This window comes from Natrix helvetica, assembly GCF_964273705.1.
Source record: "Natrix helvetica genome assembly, chromosome: 2".
In the NCBI taxonomy this organism is placed as follows: domain Eukaryota; kingdom Metazoa; phylum Chordata; class Lepidosauria; order Squamata; family Natricidae; genus Natrix; species Natrix helvetica.
The window spans coordinates 255,805,454-255,827,180 of record NC_138552.1 but is presented as its reverse complement, the minus strand read 5'-3'; the positions used below and the strand labels follow the sequence as shown (position 1 = coordinate 255,827,180).

At 39.3% G+C, this 21,727-nt stretch overlaps 1 protein-coding gene across 1 annotated transcript in view; it reads right to left on the bottom strand.

Moving 5' to 3' along the window:
- Nucleotides 1-2,570: 2,570 nt before the first annotated feature.
- MSH2 (mutS homolog 2) overlaps nt 2,571-21,727 on the bottom strand; it is an 83,476-nt gene continuing 64,319 nt past the window's right edge. Inside the window, exons 9-16 of the mRNA XM_081944768.1 lie at nt 20,929-21,052; nt 19,289-19,439; nt 19,037-19,134; nt 12,424-12,669; nt 10,217-10,421; nt 9,127-9,374; nt 7,434-7,606; nt 2,571-3,292 (exon numbers count right to left, since the gene is read on the bottom strand). Coding sequence (XP_081800894.1) covers nt 3,122-3,292; nt 7,434-7,606; nt 9,127-9,374; nt 10,217-10,421; nt 12,424-12,669; nt 19,037-19,134; nt 19,289-19,439; nt 20,929-21,052 — 1,416 coding nt within the window. The 3' untranslated portion in view covers nt 2,571-3,121. The remainder of the gene's footprint in view (nt 3,293-7,433; nt 7,607-9,126; nt 9,375-10,216; nt 10,422-12,423; nt 12,670-19,036; nt 19,135-19,288; nt 19,440-20,928; nt 21,053-21,727) is intronic.

The following is a 21,727-nucleotide window of genomic DNA, read 5'->3' as shown; positions in this document are numbered from 1 at the left end:
ACTTCTTGTGAAGGTCCCAGAGAGGGTGTGATTTGCGTGGGCGCTTGGACCGTTGCAACATGCCGACCTCTATCCCTTGGGAAATGGCTCTGGCAATGACATCCTACATTTCTACGGAAAGATCGGGTCCCCTATCTTCCGGGGGGCGAGCTCCGGGTGGGGGCTGAATAGCTGGTTGTTGGGGTGCAAGGGTCCCCACTGTGACCGGCTCCTCTTCGAGATCAAAATGACATGCAAATAGGTCTGCTCGATCGGCCATGAAAGGCCCAGGGGAGTCTGCCATTGCAATGGAATCAGCAGAGGAGAATTCCTGGCCTTCATCCTCACTCTCTAACATTGGAAGATCCTGACCAGGTTGAACCCTGGGCAAGTGATCCCCAGGGGAAGCAGGCCCGGCTTTCTGGGCCTGTACTTGAGCCCTAGAAAAATGCTTCTCTAAAGCCTTCTGACATCTGATGGCATCTGTCTAGACCCGAACTCTGCTTAGTCCCCTGCCTAGAGTAAGGCTTGCTTGCTCTGATGGCCTCCCTGGCTGCCTTGCCAGCCTGCCTGGTACAGGCCCTGCTGGTGGAAGGACCAACCTGCTGCTCCTCAGGGGCCCCGTCTGCCATGATTAAATGTGGGGCTGTAAGGCCTTAAAGGAAACTTTCCCCCGCTCACCACCTCAGACAAACAGCCTTAGCGCTCTGGTGCAGAGGCACTGAAGGCAAGGGCAAGCAAAGCTCAGCAGTCCTTTGATTGTGAAGGAGAATGGGGCGAGCTCCAAGCTCCCAGCACTCACGCAGGTCAATTAATGTGGGGCGTGACCATGTGGGCCACCAACCTCCGCTGCCATCCTCTGCTGTAATGGTGGATCTGTGAGTAGGCAAACCTGCCAGAAGTCCGGACAGGAAGGCTTCTAGCGGCGACCTGCAAGAGACAGACAATCAGGTGGCTGTAGCTGCTTCTCGCGGCAAAAGTAGGTCAACAAAATGGCGGCCAGAACTTTTACCCTCTCAAATTGCGACCCTCTCAAAATGGCTGCCACCATGTGCGACACTCTCAAAATGGCCACCGCCACATGCGACTCACCTCAAATACCCACATACACCGGAGAGCTCTGAGGCTCCGCGCCCACAGCCAGCTCATTCAGAAGCATGGTCAGCAGCAACGGAGGGCTCAGCGGGGATACAATCGCAGCGGGATCACTGCGATCGCGCTGGCATTGGCACTCCGACCCATGCGCCTTCCCCCACAACTGCCTGCAGTCTCACGGTGCCCGAGCAAACCCAGGACACCGGAGAGGCTGAAATTGGTGAGAACCAGGGAATTAAAGGGAGACTCACCAAGCCTGCTCCAATAATCAGGAAGTAGAATAGAATCTTTTTGTAGTAAAAGGAGAATTAGAGTCCAAGCAATCAATTAGGAATGAAGAGAAACTGGAAGCACGTCCACTGGGCTTAGCTGAATTGAAAAAATCTGAAGATTAGTCAGCACCAGAGGCGTGCCTTAAAGTTTCAATTCAGTCCTGGGCAGATTGGCTGTATTTAACCCATGCTTGGACTCTCCAGAGCAGCACCCAGGAAAACAAATTATTCCTTCTGTTCATTTAGATTATCTCTCTATCTCTCTATCAAACTTGGAGTGGCACAATGTCTCAGAGGTTAAGATGCTGGACAGGTGGGATTCGAACCTGAGTGCTGTGCAACAGGGTGAGCTCCTGTTCTTGCCCTAGCTCTGCCAATTCAGTAGTTGAAAAGCATGCAAATGTGAGTATATAAAACAGGTACCACTTTGGTGAAAAAGGTTACTGTTTTCTGTACTTTCACGCTGATGGCCACATGATGATGGAAACGGCTCTCGGATAATGCAGAATCCCTAAGCCAAGAATCGGAGATGAGAATCGCCTTTTTAAGTCAGTCATGACTGGACAGGGGAAAACTTTAAAGTTTTTTAAATTAAACTTATATGCCATCCATTTCCCCTAGAAATTAAAATGTTTTTATTTTATTTTCTGTCTAGTGGCATAATTATTATCTATAAAATATTAGAAGCAAATAGTCTTATATTTTTGTGATTTCTTCAATTCAATTTCAATTTCAATTTATTTGATTTCTAGACCGCCCTCTCTCCCCAAAGGGACTCGGGGCGGTGAAAAAAGAAATAGAGTAATATGTGTAATACAATAACCCAGACATGTAAAAAAAATTCACAAAGATCCACTGAAGAAATATCTGTATAATATGTCACTAAGCAATAGCGGAAGACAAACTAATGGGAGGACAAACTAATTGGAAGACAAACTATTTTTATTTTCTTCAAGTTGTTTGAAATGTTTTGAAAAAAACATGAATAAAATATATAGTAAAACTTTACACTGCATTAAGGATAACAATTTTAAGTTTGGAATCTCGTGGAAGTCATATAACGACACCCTTCGTCAACACACAAATTAACCACAACCCTTAGTAAATGCTTTTTTTGTTCTAGACTTCAGGGTTAAATATATTGGCATAAGCTATGAAACTCTAACAAATAATAGCAAAATGCCATGTCTCTTTTTGTTTCTGTGACATTAACATACCTCTTAATGACCGAGAAGTGTGATTTATTCCAAGGCTGTCAAATGCCTAAAAGTATTTCAGAGGATACCACAAATATATATATATATTTCAAAAGTAAGATTGAAACAAGAATTCTTCAGTGATTGCAGCAAAATACAACCCAACAAAATACAACATATATATATACATAAAACAATACCAAATGCATAATTTCATGGTTATAATATTTAGTAACATAAAGAAGTCTCTAGCATCCAGATCCAAAGTGGTTAAAGGAACTTTGGATCTGGCATGGAAAAAGTACAGCTGACAGAACACAGAAGATGCATGTCAGTTCTGAAGTGTTTTTGCCCACTTCAGGACAGTCCGACTAGGTATTTGTATCATTGTTATAGATTTCCCAACTCTACTGTTCTGATTCTCTTTATGTATGTGGATGAGAAAGTGGAACACAATGATTCCTGAGGCTTCTTCTTTACTATTGCGTTGGAGTCAGAGGGAACAAAGTAGTTCTAGTGTCAGTTCAGAGATTATGATCAGAAAAAAAAATCACAAGTTCAAGTGATTTTAGTTATGTATCATGAGGTACCGTTGATACGGGAAATGATTCCATTTACAAAAGAATTATTTTTCTTCAAAACGTAGTCCTTTAACTCCTTTAGTTTGGTCCGGATTTCTTCTTCAGACATTTCTGTCAACGGCATTGCTTTCACTTGAGAAAGGAAATCTTGAATTATTTGTTCTCCCTCCTGAAAAATAAAAATAAAAGGTACTTGTCAATTACTTAATATCAAATCATTAACCTTTAAAAACACAAGTTCTTTATTTCATCATCGACCAGACTAGACTAACAAAGCAGGATGAGGTAAAACTATTAAGCCTAAAGTAGGCAAATAAACATAAATAAAAATATATAAACAAATTGAACCGTTTTTTACCCAAGTCCTGACAAATCTTATTAACTATGTGGAAATTAACAAAGATATATATCTATATACTAGTAAAACCATTGTGCTTGTATCCTGGGTGAAACGGTGTATCATAGGGCAAAACCTTTTTGACCAAGGTACCTAAAAGGAGCTAACTTACAGAATGTATCCAAAATCCAGGACCCAAGACTCCAGTGGAATTGAAAATTGGCAAATTTTGTTAAACATTTTATAACATAATACAGTGTCATAAAATATTTCTGGGAGGTCAATTGCTGATGTTTGACTGTGCTACATGGTTCAACATGAGCTATTTTCAAGGCAGATACATTTCTGAATATCTCCCTGAATTTAAAAAAAAAACATTTTTTCCAGTCAAGGCAGTACATTAGAAGCTCTGCCATTGTTGGATATATTAAAGAATCTGGCAAGGAAATATTTCTGAAATGATGACCTGATGGGTCATTGATTGTCTAGTAACTTATAATATTGTTATGTGATTTGTCTGTCTTGGGAATTATTGACCAGTTAAAAATATTTTACATCAACATGCATCAGTATAAATGTTACTGATTTTTTCCATTACTCTTCCTATTGTTGCACTGTAATTATTTCTTTAAAGTTTTGTATCTACTTTGTAAATCCACTTCACCACCTTGCTGCCCTGTGCTTCACCCTGCACCCCTGCCACTTCTGTTGCCCTGCCTTCCACCATGAACCTGCCGCTCTGCTGTCCCTACTGCCCTGCACTTCACCCTTCATTCCCCACCTCTGCCGTACATTCTGCAGTCTTTGCACTCTGCTAACGATGTCTTCTTCTTCTTCTTCCTGATGCTGACAAGGTATGTCCAGCCTGGCCCTTCATGAGGCAGTTTAGCATTGCACCGACTTCCTAAGTGCTAGGTGGTAGATATCAAGGTAGAGTGTAGAGCTGTGGAGGTGCAGGACAGGGCACAGAGAGGCATGGGCATCGGAACAGACGACAGCCAAAAGCAGAGAAATGCAGAGAGATTTGTGGATGCAGGGAACTGAAGTGCACCTTGTTGTCAAAAATTTGGGAGGGCTGCCAATTATCCCCCATTTTTTATCAAAGACTGCAGGAACACCGCAACAGACATAACTTCAAAGACCAGGCATAAATACCATTGGAACAGTCTGTCTGAACCAAGTCACACACATGGCAATAGGTGCGAGTAGAGTATGTTTATTGCACCACCCTACTTGTTATAGCAACATGCCCCAAAATTCCCCCAAGTCACAAACTCCCCTCACAAACAGTTCAATGAGTAAATCCAAGCACACATGTGAAGCTGATGCAGCAAGTTCCCAAGGAAATGCACCCTACAAGGAAACTCCCTGAGGCAAGTCCAGAATGAATAGTCCAAGTCCAGATCCAGATCAGAATCCAGGTCAGGTCCAAGAGTAGCCAACAAGACAAACCCAAGGATCACAACACAAAATCAATATGCAAGGAGCAGAGCCGAAGGCACGCAGGAAACCAAATGGTTGCCTTCACCAACCGCTCACTGCAACATGCTTGACTATGTAATCCACAACCCACACTTCCTCACTAGGAAGGGCGAGGCTGTTTCTTCACGAGCAGCCTCACCAACCTCCTCTGAACTTCCTGTCTCTCCATTCTTCACATCCAGGCATCAAGCAGGGGCAGCAGCTGTTCCTCATCAGAGGCAGCCTGTTGCCGATTGTCAGTGTTAACTGATGGCAGCCGTGCCTCTCCTCCCTCTTCTTGAGCAGGCGGCTGTCCCTCTGTCAATTGTGGCCCCCAATGCCTGATGAACCCGAGCCTCCTCCAACCCTGGGCTCTCACAGTGCTCCTGAGAACCCAAAGTCTCTATGTCTCACGGCCCTGGTTCCGACTCATCCTCCTCTTCCAAGACAGCAACTGAAGAGGCCAACAAACAACCACTGAACAAATGATCATTAAATGAGGGCTACCTGTAGTTCAATATTTATTGAACCTAGTTAGGGTTTAATATTTTCCATCAGGGCAGCTATAAAGAAAAATAGAAAGACTAGAAAGAGTCTTTTATGTTTATCCATAATTCTTCCATCTTTTTCCTATGGTTATTTAAACAAGGACTATCTCAATGAAAGAAAAAAAGGATAACATTTTTTAGAACAATGGTCCCAAATCTTTTGGGCATCAGGGACCAGTTCTGTAGAGAGAGGATTTTCTGTGGACCAGAAGGGATGTGGTTTTGCATGCTGCCTGCATCCCACAGATGGGGCTTTGTTTGTTTGTGAGGCCCAGTTTCTGGCATGCTGTGGACTGGTGCCAGTCCACGGTTGGGGACCCTGATTTAGAACATACTTAAAGAACCTAGTACACAATTAAGATTGCATCTCCTTTCCCTTATATTTTAACAAAGGCATATGAGCACAAATACTGTGGAAATAGCAAAAGTTTATTGAACTGGCTCATTGATTAATAGTTTTACTCCACCCACATACCAGGTGGAGAAGGTCCTAAAACCGGCCCCTGTTCGCTCTATTTCTGCCACCCACAAGTTCTCCAAGAATGTTCACTTAAAACAGCCCTAATTACCACCTTCTAGGAAAAAAAATATATTTGGCTAGAAATGGTATTTAAAAAACACACCCATTTTATTTAATAAGCCCTTGGAACAATAGGCTAATTCCAAATTGAGCTGACAAAGAAGTGAGGAGAAAAGATGCACTCATACTTGCTCAGATAGCAAATATTATTCATATCTGTAATAGCTGAAGAAGGCATATGATCAATGTCAAAGTGACTAATACCTGATACATACCTGCATTGCAAAGTGCTCTCTTTCCAAAGATGGAGATATCTCGATTCCTATGAATGGCCTATATGTTTTTCTTATCAGTTGCAAAGTGATTCTTTGACAATGGTCAAATGAGTCCATCAGCTCAACTTCAATCTTTATAACCTTATATAAAAACTTGGTTGACTAATTGCCAATGTTCTTTGTTCTTAACAGTAGGAGACCAATGACTCAGTATAACTTGTTAGCTTTAATGAAACAATAGCTGGATCATCTCTAATTGTTGGCATGTTCTGACATAAGCTTTTCCACCATAATTGCGAATATTTCTGGTGTCACATCTAAAAAAGGCTATGAGAGAAGTGCAAAAAGTGGAAAACAGAGCAACCAAAGTAATCAGAGTGCTCAATCATTTCTCTACCACAAGTTGAAGTGATGGCCATTAGCTTTAAAAAAGAACCTTAAAGCTTTGTACAGATCAAGTCTATCAAAAGCTGTTAGTTTTACAATTCAATGTTGTCTCCAATTACTACTGGAGAGGTACAACAGGAGGAGATGCCTTTTCCTGCTTACAAACACCTCAGAAGCATCTGACTGGCCATGGTAAGAGAGAAAACGCTGGATTAAAATGAACTTTAGATTGATCTTGCACAGCCACTCTTTATGCCAAAACAAACAAGGAAATTAATATTTTCTTCAATAAGGGGTGAGCACCAGAAATAGCATGCAAGTTGAAAAGACTGCTTGAAATGACTTGCTGCTGATTCCCTAAGATTTCTCTCATAAAAATATCTTACAACCTGAATCCAGATCTCCGTTTAGCAATGTTCTCTGTTTCAAAATGTTCCTCTCGTATTCTTCATCTTCTCTAGGTCCAACTCTTTTTAATTCACAATAATAATCGACGTTTATTTTCAACTCACGATTGCATTTTTCATTTGTATTTATTTTTTGGTAAAAGTCAAGATTATTGGTTGTAAATATGAGCTACATTTTTTTATTCAAAAGATTTGTCTGGCTGCTCATCTTAAAAAGTATACATCTGTTGTCAAGTCTCAATGGTTGTGATGACACATCACAATGAGCCAAAATGACATTATGATAAGATATATGAACTCGGCAAATATGTTCCAAAGAATTATGCAGAGCAGAATATTGACATTTTAATAAATAAACAGTAAAATCCAACAAACCTGCTTCTCCATATAGCATCTTTTGGCAGCTGGTTCTTCATCCTCCTCCTGAGATATTCCTATGTTCTGGAAGTCCTCCAGTTCCAGAGCTTTCGCCTTGGCACACTCAATCACATGTTTGGGAAAGGCCGCTAATTCTGCTACATGGATACCAAAGCTCTGGTCACAGGCCCCTGAAGAAGCATCAGGAGGAAGTCATTTTAATTTGAATGTTAACTTACTAACTTCAGACCACACAAGAGCAGAACATGCACCCAAAACAAGATACTGACAAGTATTCGGGTCAATAGCAACAATACAGGTAATCCTCTACTTACAACCATTTGTTTTCAAAGTTATAATGTTCTTCTCACTTAGGACTATTGCAGCTTCCCCTGGTCACATGATCATAATTTAGATGCTTGGCAACTGGTTCATATTTATGACAGTTGCAGTGTCCCAGGGTCATGTGATCACCTTTTGCGACCTGCTGACAAAAAAAGTCAATGGGGAAACCAGATTCATTTAACAACTATGCTACTAACTTAACAAATGCTATAATTCACTTAACAATATGGCAAGGAAGGCCATAAAATGGGGCAAAATTCACTGAACACTTAAAAAGCTATCTCACTTAGCAACAGAAATTTTGGGATCAATTGTAGTCATAAGTAGAGGGCTACCTGTAATCAACCCTTTGAACTTGGATAAAACTACATTCCCCAGATTTATTATAGTTGAAAAATGCATCTAAAATTGATAAAAAATAAATTTGACAATGTTTCTATTTTTGTACAATGTGCAATGTAATTTCCACGCCAATCTTTAACCATTGTAATAAATTTTCCTTATATTATTGTACAGTGAAATATCATCTAATGATTGCAAAATGTAGTGACAATAATTATAAATAAATAATCAATGCATATACAATTCTATATTCATAGCCAAGATAAATTATATTTTGAGCAGAGTGTTGGACTAGAAGACCTCCAAGAGCCCTTCCAACTCTGTTATTCTGTTATAATCCTGCACAAAAACTAACTTTAAAATTATTATTGGTTTGACTGGTTATTCCAATGCAAATATTCAAGCTGATATGCATTATATCAGCTGTTATGAATTAAAGTCATTCCTGACAAAAAAATGATTATTAAAATGGGACAAATTGAAGATTGACAATTTTAATTTTCTATATGAGATTTTTGACTCTCATAATATATGTTCTTAATTTTAAGTATATATTTTAAAAGTTGTAATCAATGAAAACATTTCTGTATCACTACCCTCTAATACAGGGGTGTCAAACTGGCGGCCTGCGGACCAGATTCACCACGCGCAGGCCACGCCCAACCCAGTTCCACAAAGGCAAAAAAGTCATATGATGCGATCAAGTTGGACACTCATGCTCTAATACCTCATTTTCAATTTCTAACAACTTCATTTTATCAACTATTCTTTATTTGAATCTGCTGAAATCAGTCCCACTCAACAACTCAGCTGGCATTATTCATAAAGATATTGTTAACATAGATCAGATCCTAAGAGCTATATTTTCATAAAATCAAAGAAAGTAGAAATATAGGAAAGTATATTTTACAATCTATAAAGATAAATATCTGAGACAATTTTTCAACTTTATAAAGAAACAGTCACTCATTCTACAATAAAATAAAGCAGATTTTCTCTGTCCCACTTAAGTAATGCATTTCACCTTTTTTCACACGGTATAACATTGTCAGTGTTTCCTTTGAAGTTAATGCTGTAACATGCAAGTTATTTACAGTGGGTATTTGATCAGCGAGGGCTGTCAATTCATGAAAATGAGTAGCAAACATAGCAAAAGCTTTCATTTTGCTCGCAATGTATTCAGAAATTGCCCAGGCCAATCCAAATCCATCATATGTTGATGTTCCTCTCCCTAACTCATCAATGATTATCAAAGAATGCTCAGTTGCAGTCCTAAAAGAAAAAAAAAGACATTAGACTCTACTTTTAAAGTAGAACAATTTGAAACAGTTTTTCATAACACATTTGTGTGCATTATATCCAGTAATATTGGGACTTTAGTTTGCACCTTTTATTTGCACTTGCTTACAAATTTCTCTTGTGCGTGCACAAGAAATTTATACTGCAGTTCACATGCCAGTTTGGAAATACACATTTTAAATTTGTACGAAAATGTGACCTGATGAATTTCTCCTTATCTCTATATAGAAATCAGAGTTTCTCTATGATCTAAACCTACAAATGGGTTTGTACAAGCAGATTTTAGAAGGACATATTCAGGACAAAGGAAATCTCTAAGGAAGTCTAGTTTGCAGAATGCTGCAGCCCTTGTTCAATTTCTACAATTTCAATCTCCCACACCCCACCCCAAATATCAGTATTCTCTGCTTACTGGGCTGTTTGAACTAGAGGTTTTCAAGATTTTGTGATTCCTCTTGAATCTCCGTGGCCCAATACAATTTCCATTGGCACAAAGGCAGTTCTTGTGCAAGCGATCAGTTGTGCAAGCAATTAATTTGCGATAGAAGAGAATAAAGCCCTGAGGGTAAGTATAGAAAAGTAGAAAAGAGCTGTTGATTTTTTTAGGAGCAAGAACAAAAGGAAACAGCAACTTTTCATAGAAGCAAGGTAGCTAGGAGAAAAAATGGGGGAATGAAAGATAGCTGTAGCAATAGGTAAGTGAAGGCAGATCTTACAGTCATCTGTATGTTCTTTAGAAGCGGCAGATCAGTAAGCCTGGAGAATAGTCTTAACCTTTCACACTTCTGCTAAACAAATGTTGTCACTGCTCTTACCTAAGGATGGAGGAAGTCTCCAGCATTTCTGCCATGAAAGTAGATACCCCTTTGAGTTGACTATCTCCAGCTCCAACTCGAGCCAGGATGCAATCAACAATAGTCACTTCTGCAGAGTCACACGGCACAAAACATCCAATTTGGGCCATAAGAACAATCACCCCAGTCTGCCGTATGTAAGTTGATTTTCCTCCCATGTTTGGTCCTGCAGAGCAAGTATTCCCCAAAAGTTAAACAAAATAAACTTCATATTTACCATGTTTTTTTACAGTCTTTAATTAGAATGTTTATTCTATATAATTAGAATAATTATTGCTAACTCTCCCTTATTTCAATTTCTGCAGACAAATGTTTTCAATATCTGCTATCATCTGCAGTGATAATTTTCTGTTAAGTCTAGGCAATAGAAAGTCTATGTCTCCACCCACAATCAAGAGCTCCCAAAACACCAGCTGTATGGGCAGTAATAAAGGATGCTGGGAGCTATAGCTCAGGCACATCTGGAGGACCAAGAGTGTTTCGCAATTGCACAAGGGTCTAACACACAACTGAATTTTAAAACAGGCAAGGCAACATTTCTGAAGATACAAAGCTTGGATGCCAGGATTCTCCTGGTGACTCACATTCATGATCAAATGCAGACAGCAGGAAAAGGACTTATTTTCCCAGCAATGAAAGCAACAGAGCCTCTGCGATCGTCCTTCTTTTTATTATAAGCTCTGCTATTCATGCCCATTTGCCTCCTCATGGTTCATGACCAACTGATGAATGGAAGGAGATAGCTCTGCCAAGGTTAACCAGAGGTGAAAGGTCCCCTTGCCCACCTGGCCTGACTTGGAAGAACTGTGACAAATGGGATTCTGCATTTTTAGTTCTATGGATTTTTTTTAAATGGGGGGGGGGGTGTCTTTTTAAGTACAGGATTTAGAGCAAACTTTATGAGTTTAGTGCTTAATGAGCACTAAAAAAATAGCCTTAGATTAATGCAATCCTCTCTCTTCCCACCCAGAGAAAATAAGCTTAAATTGAAGAAATGTCAAAATTAGAAATGGTCAGTTTCTTTTAAAAATAAAACAAAATGCAAAAGAAATTACTGTAGGTTAGACTGGAAAACCAAAATAGTCTCTCTATACTGTTTTGTACATTTTCTACATTTCTACACTGTTGCCAAGAAATCATCATATATTTACCGAGTCTGTAAATACTAGGAAAGTGTAGGTATGTCCAGTTTCGGAGGGGGGGGGGAGGAAGAAAAGCTCTCCCCAGCAACCATAAAATCACAGCAAAACTGTTTCACCAAAGGTGTTATGGAAAAGAGAGGGTGGGAAATGCCTAGAGAACTGAGAGTAAGATAACCAAGGGTGCATCCTTCAGACTTCCACGTGTTTATTTATAAGGGAAGGAATTAAAATCTTTGGAGTAATTAAAACACCATAAAATTACTTGGGCATTTTGCTGAGATAGCATTGTACAGGAGAGTGGAAAACTCTGGTTTTCTTACAGGAAAATAAAGGAGAGTAGATGTTTCAAATACCACAGGGATACATGAGAATTGAATAGAACATTCAAAAGCCAAACTGGTCATCTGTGCCCTCACTTGCACAGACCTCACCAAGTATTTTACAGATTAAAGCACTGCAGATCGATCGTTTTCAAGGTATGAGTCATTCAATCTGAAGAACTGCTATAGAAAACAATAAGTAAAAAAAACCCACTGATTTACAACTGAGCTGGGGGTGGAGAGGGGAAAGATTACTTTTATTTGGGAATCCCGGAAGAGGAACTGAGGAGGACCAAAAAAAAAACCAAGAACAGGGAACAAACTGAGGGTATGAGTTTGTGCCAGACGTCTTCCACAGAAAGCCCAACCCCCACCCAGGCAGCCACAGCTGTACCAGGTTTATTGCTTTATTTGCATATCATGAAAATCATCCCCACTAATTTGGAGAGCAGTAGTGCATCAATTCCCTCTTTAAAAGTGAAATTTGGGTGCATGAGGCTTACTTGAAAATGCCTCCCTCTAGAGTCTAAAATTGACTGTGCACCTAAACACAAAATACTCTTTTGGAACAACTGTTATGCCATCTTTTTCTGTCTGTTTAAAGGCAAAGCTTCAAGCCTTTTAAAGCATCTACATAAAAAAAATTGCAGTTCAAACCGGGCCAGAGGGGGAAGACCATAAACATGATATAAAAATGAAGTCTCACCAGTAATGATGTGGAACATCTGTTTGTCCTTCTCAAAAGTGACATCATTCGGGATGAAGGCAACATCATCTTGAACTTCAATGCAAGGGTGCCTGGAAGCTTTCAAGATAATTCTTCCTTGCCCTTTTTCTAGAATAACTGGGCGCACATATGGTATTGGTGCTGCATTTGATGCATGAGCAAAACTGACAATGGCATCTAGCTGAGCAATGACATCATTGAGAATTTGAATGGGTTCTTTATACCCTATTGAAAAGAAAGAGTGTTCAGATATTTTTCTCACTATGCAGAAAGCCAAACGGAATTCCTAATGTTATTTTAGTACCATTCTCTTTAACCAACTGTGGTCAGTTTGACATAGAATTTCACCCAATATATTCTTTTCATTTAGAGTTGGATTTTTACTCCATTGTAATTTTTTAACCATGGGAAATAGACTGATCATTAGCAAATAAAGTCCTACTTGGGTGGAAAATCAACAAAATAGATCAAGGCTGTGGGCTAAGCTAAAAAGGGGAAAAACCCAGGAATCCACTTCCACACCATTGTTCCATTTATGAAAGCATCAGGAATCAAATTGATTTTTTTATAGCTAGAGAGAAAAGGTCCCTGGGAGTTCCAGCTTGATAGTCTCAGATTTATATGTTTCAGTTTTAAAATCCCTTCAGATGTTAGATTCAAACTCAGTCAAAGTTAAGTTCCAGCAACCAATGGCGATTAGGCTGCTGAATCCAGATGCTTCAATTAGTCCTTCTTATCCAACAGTGTCTAATATACTAATGCTGTCAACAGGTATCAAAATCCCATTAATGTAAGAGACTCTCACAGCAGGATATAAAGAATGCCAACAGACAACCCTGGCACTTACAACTGAGAAAGAAAAATGGAAGACAGAAAGTCCATTACACAAAAGGAATCATGGGGAAAGGGTTTGAATCAAGATGAGATACAACTTCTACATTAGACTCCTATCCCTCAGTAAAGTCAGTTCTTGAGTTACCATATTTAGTTTCTATCTATATTGTTTCAAGGGTCTGAGAAGTTTTAGCCAAATTCATGCTGCCTTAAATGAGCCTGAAAAACAGCATGTCAGAAGCAGTAGGTTTTGTTGTTATATCTGGATTGTAGCGGATTGCCTAAGGGTATGTTTGAATGTAACTATGAGTTTGTTGAGGAATAGCAAATTAAAGGATTAACAAGCCAACAGAGGGGAAAAGTATGGTACCGGTGGCACTGCATTTTCATTTCCTGAAATAGAAGATGTATGCAACAAGTTCTGGGCCAGGCCTGTGAATAGACTTACAAAAGCTACCAGCCTCCTCAAACTATAATTAAAACAAAGCTGGATCTTCTTACTACATGAAGGAATAACGAAGCTGTTTCCATGCCATGTGTATTTTTGAGAGCTTAGATCTCCTTCCAAGTAAGGCCTTCATTCAGTCATCACTTCCTATATATATATATAAAACTGAAGACTGGTTTTCATAGGCTTGTCTTTGGAGAATACTCATAAGCAGCAGCTAATACAGAATATTTCAGTTCATTTTCTCAAAGAGGAAGTTGCAGACAACATACTCTCAAGATAACTGTAAGGGCACCATGCTTCTTCCAGTGACATGTCAAGCCTGAGTATTTTGAAGGAGTCTCTTCTACCTTCCCTCTCAGATAAAAGCATGCAGCTTGGGCTCTGCGTGAAAACATCAATACAATGGAATGGTCTTCCCAATGGGATTCATCTGACAGTTTCTTGTTAAGCAACAAGTGAAGACCTGGTACATTATGGTCATAAATCAAGACAGAGTTTTTAACTTTGTTGCAGCAGTCATTAAGCAAAAGCCATGGTTCTACAGTGACTGCCAGGGTCATTAAGTGAAGCTATTGTTTGTTATAGCCTAAATCAGAAGTAAAGACCAGTTTTCGGGAGAAAAGGTTATACATATTGTCACGTGATTACGGATGCTGCAAACAGCCATAATTGCAAGCCGGTGGCTGAGCACCCAAAATGCAGTTTATATGACTGGATTGGGGGGGGGGGGATTATTGGGAGTTTAGTACTGAGTTGTAAATACCTTTTGAGTTGTCTGTCATAACTTCAAACGGTTGCTAAGCAATTGGTTGTTGAGGACTACCTGTATGTATCTATCTGCCAAGAATCGACTGACCTGATGACACACAATCGATTTTTGTTTCATTTTACTTTCAAAATTGTTGCGAACTATTTTTTTAGTGTTTGCAAGCGCACTTTGGATATTACCATTTAAGCAGAAAATGCAACTTGATAAGTTATGTAAAAACAAGCATGCCAAATACATACAGTATATCACAAAGTGAGGACACACCCTCACATTTTGTAAATATTTAAGGATATCTTTTCATGTGATAACACTGAAGAAATTACACTTGTCTACAATGCAAAGTAGTGAGTATACAGCTTGTATAACAGTGCAAATGTGCTGTCCCCTCAAAATAACGCAACACACAGCCATTAATGTCTAAACTGCTGGCAAGGTATACTTAAATATTTACAAAATGTGAGGGGTGTACTCACTTCTGTGATATACTATATAGTTCTGTATACTGATATACTACTGTTTCCCCCCAAATACAACATGTCCTGAAACTAAGGCCGTGCCAGATTTTCGCGGTGGGCAAAAATATAAACCTTCCCCCAAAAATAAACCCTAGTGAAGGGATGGGTTTAGCCAGAACAGGGGCCAGCCCTTCCCTTCCCCAGTCACCTCAAGGCTTCTTGACCCCTTAATCAGATCAGCTGGACCGCTCCGTTCACAAAACAGCTGATTCACGGGTGCCGCTCAGGCCTCTGCCTCCAGCAAACGCATCGCTTTTGCAGCCAATTGCAAAGCCGGAGGCCAAGCAACACAACCCTCATGCCCTCCTTGCCTAACGGTGACAGTCACAGCTCGCAATTCTGTCCACGTAACAGGAAAAGAAGGCATGGAAATCAATACACCTGGGACATCGGAAGAAGCCATGCGAGGAGACGCTGCTGCTGAAACTAAGGCCATGTTAGATTTTCACGGTGGGCAAAAATATAAACCCTCCCCTGAAAATAAGCCCTAGTGAAGGGGTGGGTTTAGCCAGAACAGGGGGCACAAAATGCAGCAACCTAAGCAAGAAAGGACCAAAAATTCCAACTGTAATTTTTATAATTAGGTGCTTTGATTTTAAAAGAACTATCATTTCTTTATTTCCTTTTAATGGGACCTGCTCAACATCTGTATTCAGCAAATAAGCAGCTACACTTGTTAATGCAGATGGTCCTGGACTTGCAATCAAAACAACACAGTGATGCTCTCATAAAGTGTAATTGCATCCAAAAGCGATGGCAATCCCTGCAGTCCCAGTTATCATCATGAATCCCACCGTCATTAGGAGAGGCAACTTCCTGCTGACTTCCCACAATCAAAATCAGCTGAGAAGTCGATAGGAAGTTGCAACATCCTAAGCTGTCTGGCAGACAAGTAGGTGCTGCCAGGTGGGGGAGGAAATGAGGGGGCAGGAAAGGTGCCATTGAGTCAGGGAAAGTGTGCCATATAAGTTGAGGAGGATATGTTGGGGTGCACAAGTGGCCAGCAAGAACACAGAAGAGCTGTGGAGGATATGCGGGTGGAGACATACCCTTGTGACCTTCCTTCCGCTTCTCCATTGACTTTTTGGGGAAGCTAGCAGGGAAGGTTGCAAATGGTAATCAAGTGATTGCAGGATGCTTGGCAAAAGGTCCTAAGTATAAATGGGCTGCCAAGCACACAGATAGCAATCACATTACCATGGAGATTCTGGGATAGCTGTAACTCTGAGGATCATTCAGCACCATCGTAATTTTCAACAGTCACTGAATTAATATTCATAAATCAAGGACTATCTGTACATTAATAAATTAGAGACAGTTATTTGAAGGCTTCCAGCATTTAGTGATAATTGATAAATGGGCCTCATGGCATCTAATTATGTTTTATTTCACTCTATAGTGAAAGAAAGCAAAGAGGCTAAAGACTGTGTAAATGAACCTTAAATCTTTTTTGGAGAAAGAAAAATTCCTAGAAGTTTATACTACCCAGTACATTTAGAGACATGGAAAAATACAGCATAAAATATCTTACCTTATTCAAAGCATTTGAATTGAAGGTGGATTGTAGATTTAATCTATTTTGTTAAATCCCCACCAGCCTATTCTGACATATATTCAATGTCTAGAATCAGAAATTACTATTTAGACCCGTGATGGCGAAGCTATGGCACGCAGAGCCCTCTCTGCTGGCATGTGCACCGTCGCCCCAGGTCAGATCTCCATGGCGTTTCTTTTGTGAGCTTCTGTTCCCCTGCAAATAATGAAACAGAAGCTCACAAAAGAAAAAGATCTTACCTCTTGCCGCACTACCGGTGCTGGGATGCCCCCCTGCCAACCAGCTGGTCTTTGGGTCTCTGCTGCGCATGTGCACATTCGTGAAGGTTTGTGTGTGCACGCGTTCGCGTGCGCACAGACATTTTTCGGTTTGGGCATGCAAGTGCAGTTTGTGCACTCAGTGTCTAAAAGGTTTGCCATCAGTGATTTAGATCAATGAATGTAAAGTATTGCTTATTGCTAGGAACATTGTGTACCAAATGTTTAGGCAGCCACTAGTCATGAGCTCTCATGCAATCTGGAACAGCTTATGCAACAGAAAGCTACAAGCTAGTCCATTTGCCTGTATCATAATCTTATTCATGCTTATTTTTTCTATTTATCACTTCCCCACCACCCAGGGAAAAGCTTTTTCTGCTCTACTTGCAAGAACTGATCAAAAAAGCTACTTTGGTTTATCATTTGTTTATACCAGGGCAAGGTATAGGTAGCCAAGAATATTTGCCAAAATTCAAATGGTGCAAATGACAAGCATGATACAAGTTTGTTTTTAAAATGGCAAAATTAGTATTTAAAACTCACAAACTGTTAATTCCTGTTAAAGCTAAAATCCCATTTTGCAAAAGTTGTGACTTTAAAAGAGACAGAAATTCAGAGTTCCTGAATTCCCTTTCTTGAAACAAGATAATCTACTATGCTATGATACACAAATACACAATACACACTATAGTAGATATACAATAGTAGAGTTGGAAGGGACCTTGGAGGTCTTCTAATCCAACCCCCTGCCTAGGCAGGAAACCCTATACCGTTCCAGACAAATGGCTATCCAACATCTTCTTAAAGACTTCCAGTGTTGGGGCATTCACAACTTCTGGAGGCAAGCTGTTCCACTGATTAATTGTTCCAACTGTCAGGAAGTTTCTCCTCAGTTCTAAGTTGCTTCTCTCCTTGATTAGTTTCCACCCATTGCTTCTTGTTCTGTCCAGAGGTGCCTTGGAGAATAGCTTGACTCCCTCTTCTTTGTGGCAACCCCTGAGATATTGGAACACTGCTATCATGTCTCCCCTAGTCCTTCTTTCTCTTAAGCTAGACATACCTAGTTCCTGCAACCGTTCTTCATATGTTTTAGTCTCCAGTCCCCTAATCATCTTTGTTGCTCTTCTCTGCACTCTTTCTAGAGTCTCCACATCTTTTTTACATCGTGGCGACCAGAACTGAATGCAGTATTCCAAGTGTGGCCTCACCAAGGCATTATAAAGTGGCATCAACACTTCACGTGATCTTGATTCTATCCCTCTGTTGATGCAGCCTAGGACTGTGTTGGCTTTTTTGGCAGCTGCTGCACACTGCTGGCTCATATTTAAATGGTTGTCCACTAGAGCTCCAAGATCCCTCTCACAGTTACTACTATTGAGCACGGTACCACCTATACTGTATCTGTGCATTCCGTTTTTGTTGCCTAAATGTAGAACCTTACTCTTGTATATACATGTATATACTATACTAAACAAGATCATCTACTTCCATTTCCATGACAAAATGGGACATCACTGAAACCGACAGCAGACATTTTCCTGGGATTCCAGAAAGCCCTTAAAACCTGGCTCTGCTCCCAGGCCTGGGGTTCATATTTGTCAAGACCCTGTTCAGTTTTCATTGTTATGGTTGTTTTTAGACCAGGTTTTCTTCTATTGCTTTATGTTTTTAACACTTTTAATTATGTATTAAATTTTGGTAAACCAACCAGTCTAGTGGAGTGGGCACCCATAACAAAGTTAAAGCTATCTATCTTATCTTATCTATTTATCGTCCATCCATCAATTTTGGTTTAAAAGGAGTATGGATACAATTTGATGGGAATGGAGACTAAGTGAGAATGACGATATGTTTTAGCAGAAATTAGTTGTGTGAAGTTTCTGTTTATTCAACACCATTTTTTTCCTTTAGAACTGGTATTATGTTTATTATATCAAATGATGAACCAAATGAAATTCTGATTGAGAAAGGATATTAATGTATCAATAAATCCTCATGATAGAATTTAGAAAAAAATGTACAAATGGATACTTCCCATGGCACTTTTAAAAATTTCCAAACAGATAATTATATCCTGCTTGTTCTTTCAAGTCAAAATGTTTTGGAAGTTCTATTGATCTGTTCAATAATTTAATCTGGTTTGCCCTTTCTATTGAAGTATTTATTCTCTTAACATACATAGCAATTTCAGAAGCAAGCATATAGTCTTACCTGATGCAACATTGATTATTTCTTTAACTACAGCATCTTGCATTTCTTCATATTCTTTTCTGTTCTTCACATAGTCTTCATTAATCTCTTTCAATGCACTGGACATAAATAAAAAAGGCAGAAATGTTTGCAACATTTCACATTGTAATATTCCCATTTTCCCAGGAATGCAATCATTTTCCAAGTAGCATACTTAAGAATAAGTTCAGGGCTAAAAGCAGGAACAGAACTGACTTGTGATGTTGAAATTACCTGTTAGAGAATTTCACCCCATTTTTCTGGGTTTCCAAGATTTTATATTTCACATTATTCCGCAGAACCTTTTCTTCTCTGTAGGTAATTCTGAAAAAATGTCCAAACTGTGCATTGCATTCTAATTTGATACTCTTGCCAGCTTCCAAACCTTTTTTGGGGTGGGAAGAAGAGGAAGTAGCATATATGACTGATTATGGCACCATAAAAGCACACAAATCACACCTTCATTATCTTCACTCTGTGATCAATTTTTTCCTTGATTTTGCCGCTTAACATTGTACCAGATCCCTTAGTGAAAAGTCAACTGAGCAATCATAGGACTTGGAGAAAGTCATATCATCAAGCTGACCAGATAAAAGCATCTGAGAAATTTTCATTAATGGATCGCCCAACAATAGAGATATATCTAATTTGTAACATCATCACATTACCTAAAACAGTGGTAAAAGAACCAGACTCTTATTAATTATTTTGTTTCAGAAAGCCCTTAAGCCACAGTCTACAATCAAGAAGTATGAGAGTTTCAGTTTTCAAAATCCCTCAATCTATATTGCAACTTGATAAAGGCAAAGTAAAGTTAAAGTAAGAATAAAGTTAACCCAGAATGGAGCTTGACTACAATGGTAATTGGGCGGGGGGAGGGGGGGGAGTACAGAAGTAATTTGTCACAGGCTTCTTGTTGGATTTTTTTTCAACTTCCCACAGTAGTAATAATTTAGGGCCAATTTTCTTTAGTTTCAAATTCAGACAAGTAGATGCTGCCATTTGCTGAGACAAATCAAAAATATAGGTGTTTAAATAAGACCATGTATTAAATTGCTTTGGACAGCATTATCAAAGAAAATTATAATTCATCTGTCAGTAATCTTACCTTCGTTTCAAAATTACAATTACAAATGGCAATAGCCATTTTCTACAGCCCATTTATTTTTTATATAATAATTACCACTATGGCATATCAATTTAGCAGTCAAGGTTGCATTAGGTGGATTCCCTCAATGTACTGGCATATACAGAAAGCGTAAGGAGAGATGTAGTTCTGAAGTATGATTGCTCTGACTCCATAGCTTTTGCCGTTTTTAACCTTTTCAGTAAGAAGTGAAATGACAAGCAACTAATGAGAGGGAGGTGGGGGGAGGGGGAGAGCTACAAAATCATTGACTGGGCATCCTTGAATACTGAAATAATTTTCCAGGATTCTTCCTTCAGAGTGTCTTTTCCACATCAAGGACCCCTAAAGATACGCATAAAATGGTATGCATTCATTGAAGACCCTGAATGCGTACAGTGAATAAAAGCAGGGTGCTAGCAGAACCTAGAAAGTGATTGAACTTCAAAGTAAATATTAGTAGCAGTGGGAAAGCTTATTTCTTATTTAAGGAAAACTCTAATAAGTTTCCAAGAAGGGATTAAAAGAGCAATATGCTGCAACTTTATCTAACCTGGTGCCTCCAGATGTTCTGGGTTACAACTCCCAGAAATCCCCAGGCTGGAGAAGGCTGACATGTGGCACTTCATTTTAGACTGTGAAGCTATCTTAAGCAAGTCAATATTGATGGTGACTTGAAAGGAGAAAGAAAAAACTCAACGAACTTAAAAGTACTTCTTGGTAAAATAATTTCCACCCTCCAACATACTTAATTCCTTGGCTGCAATTTTCAAGACGCCCTGCATTTTTTCTTCCAGCTTATCCATACTTTTTCTCAATTCAGCAAGATTGGGGTCAATGGAAGGTTTGACAAGATATTCATGACTTTCCACCTAGGAAACAAATTTCACAAAATTTGCACTCTTATTACAAACATAGTTAACAAATAAGGTATAGTGACTAAGACTTTCATTAATCAAGAGTTTGGAAAAATAATCACAAAAATCATTTAATTTTGCAGCCAAAGGGCTAATCAGACCTTTCAGCAAAAATGATTTGTTCAACTGTACCACTACAAAACATGTGCTGGAATCTCCCTTCATGAATTCTTTGTTCGTAGAAAATCAACACAGCGGCAAGTGAGCATTATTGTGCTACAGTGTACCTTATTTCATCCAGGAAAGAACACCATTATAACTCAAGGAAATCTGTTCAACTTTCCTTCTTCTAAAGAGATTCTATTGTTATCACTCCAAAGGTACTATATTCATATCCCATTTTCCTTCTTTAATAGAGGACTAAATACTTTAAAAAAGATAAACAAAAAGCAGAGATTTGGAATGGAAAGCAACGACTGGATCCTCTTCTCATTACATGAAACAAGACAAGGATTCTGCACAATAAAAGCGCTATCTGGAAACACCTAGGAATCTGCTTCACAGGAAAAAGCCATTATTTCTTCCATGCATAAATCAAAACAACAAACTGAAGCTGAATAGTTCAAAAGCAATTTAGAATGCAATTTGTTAAAATTATAATGGAGTTCTACAATTCCTGAGGAATTCCTG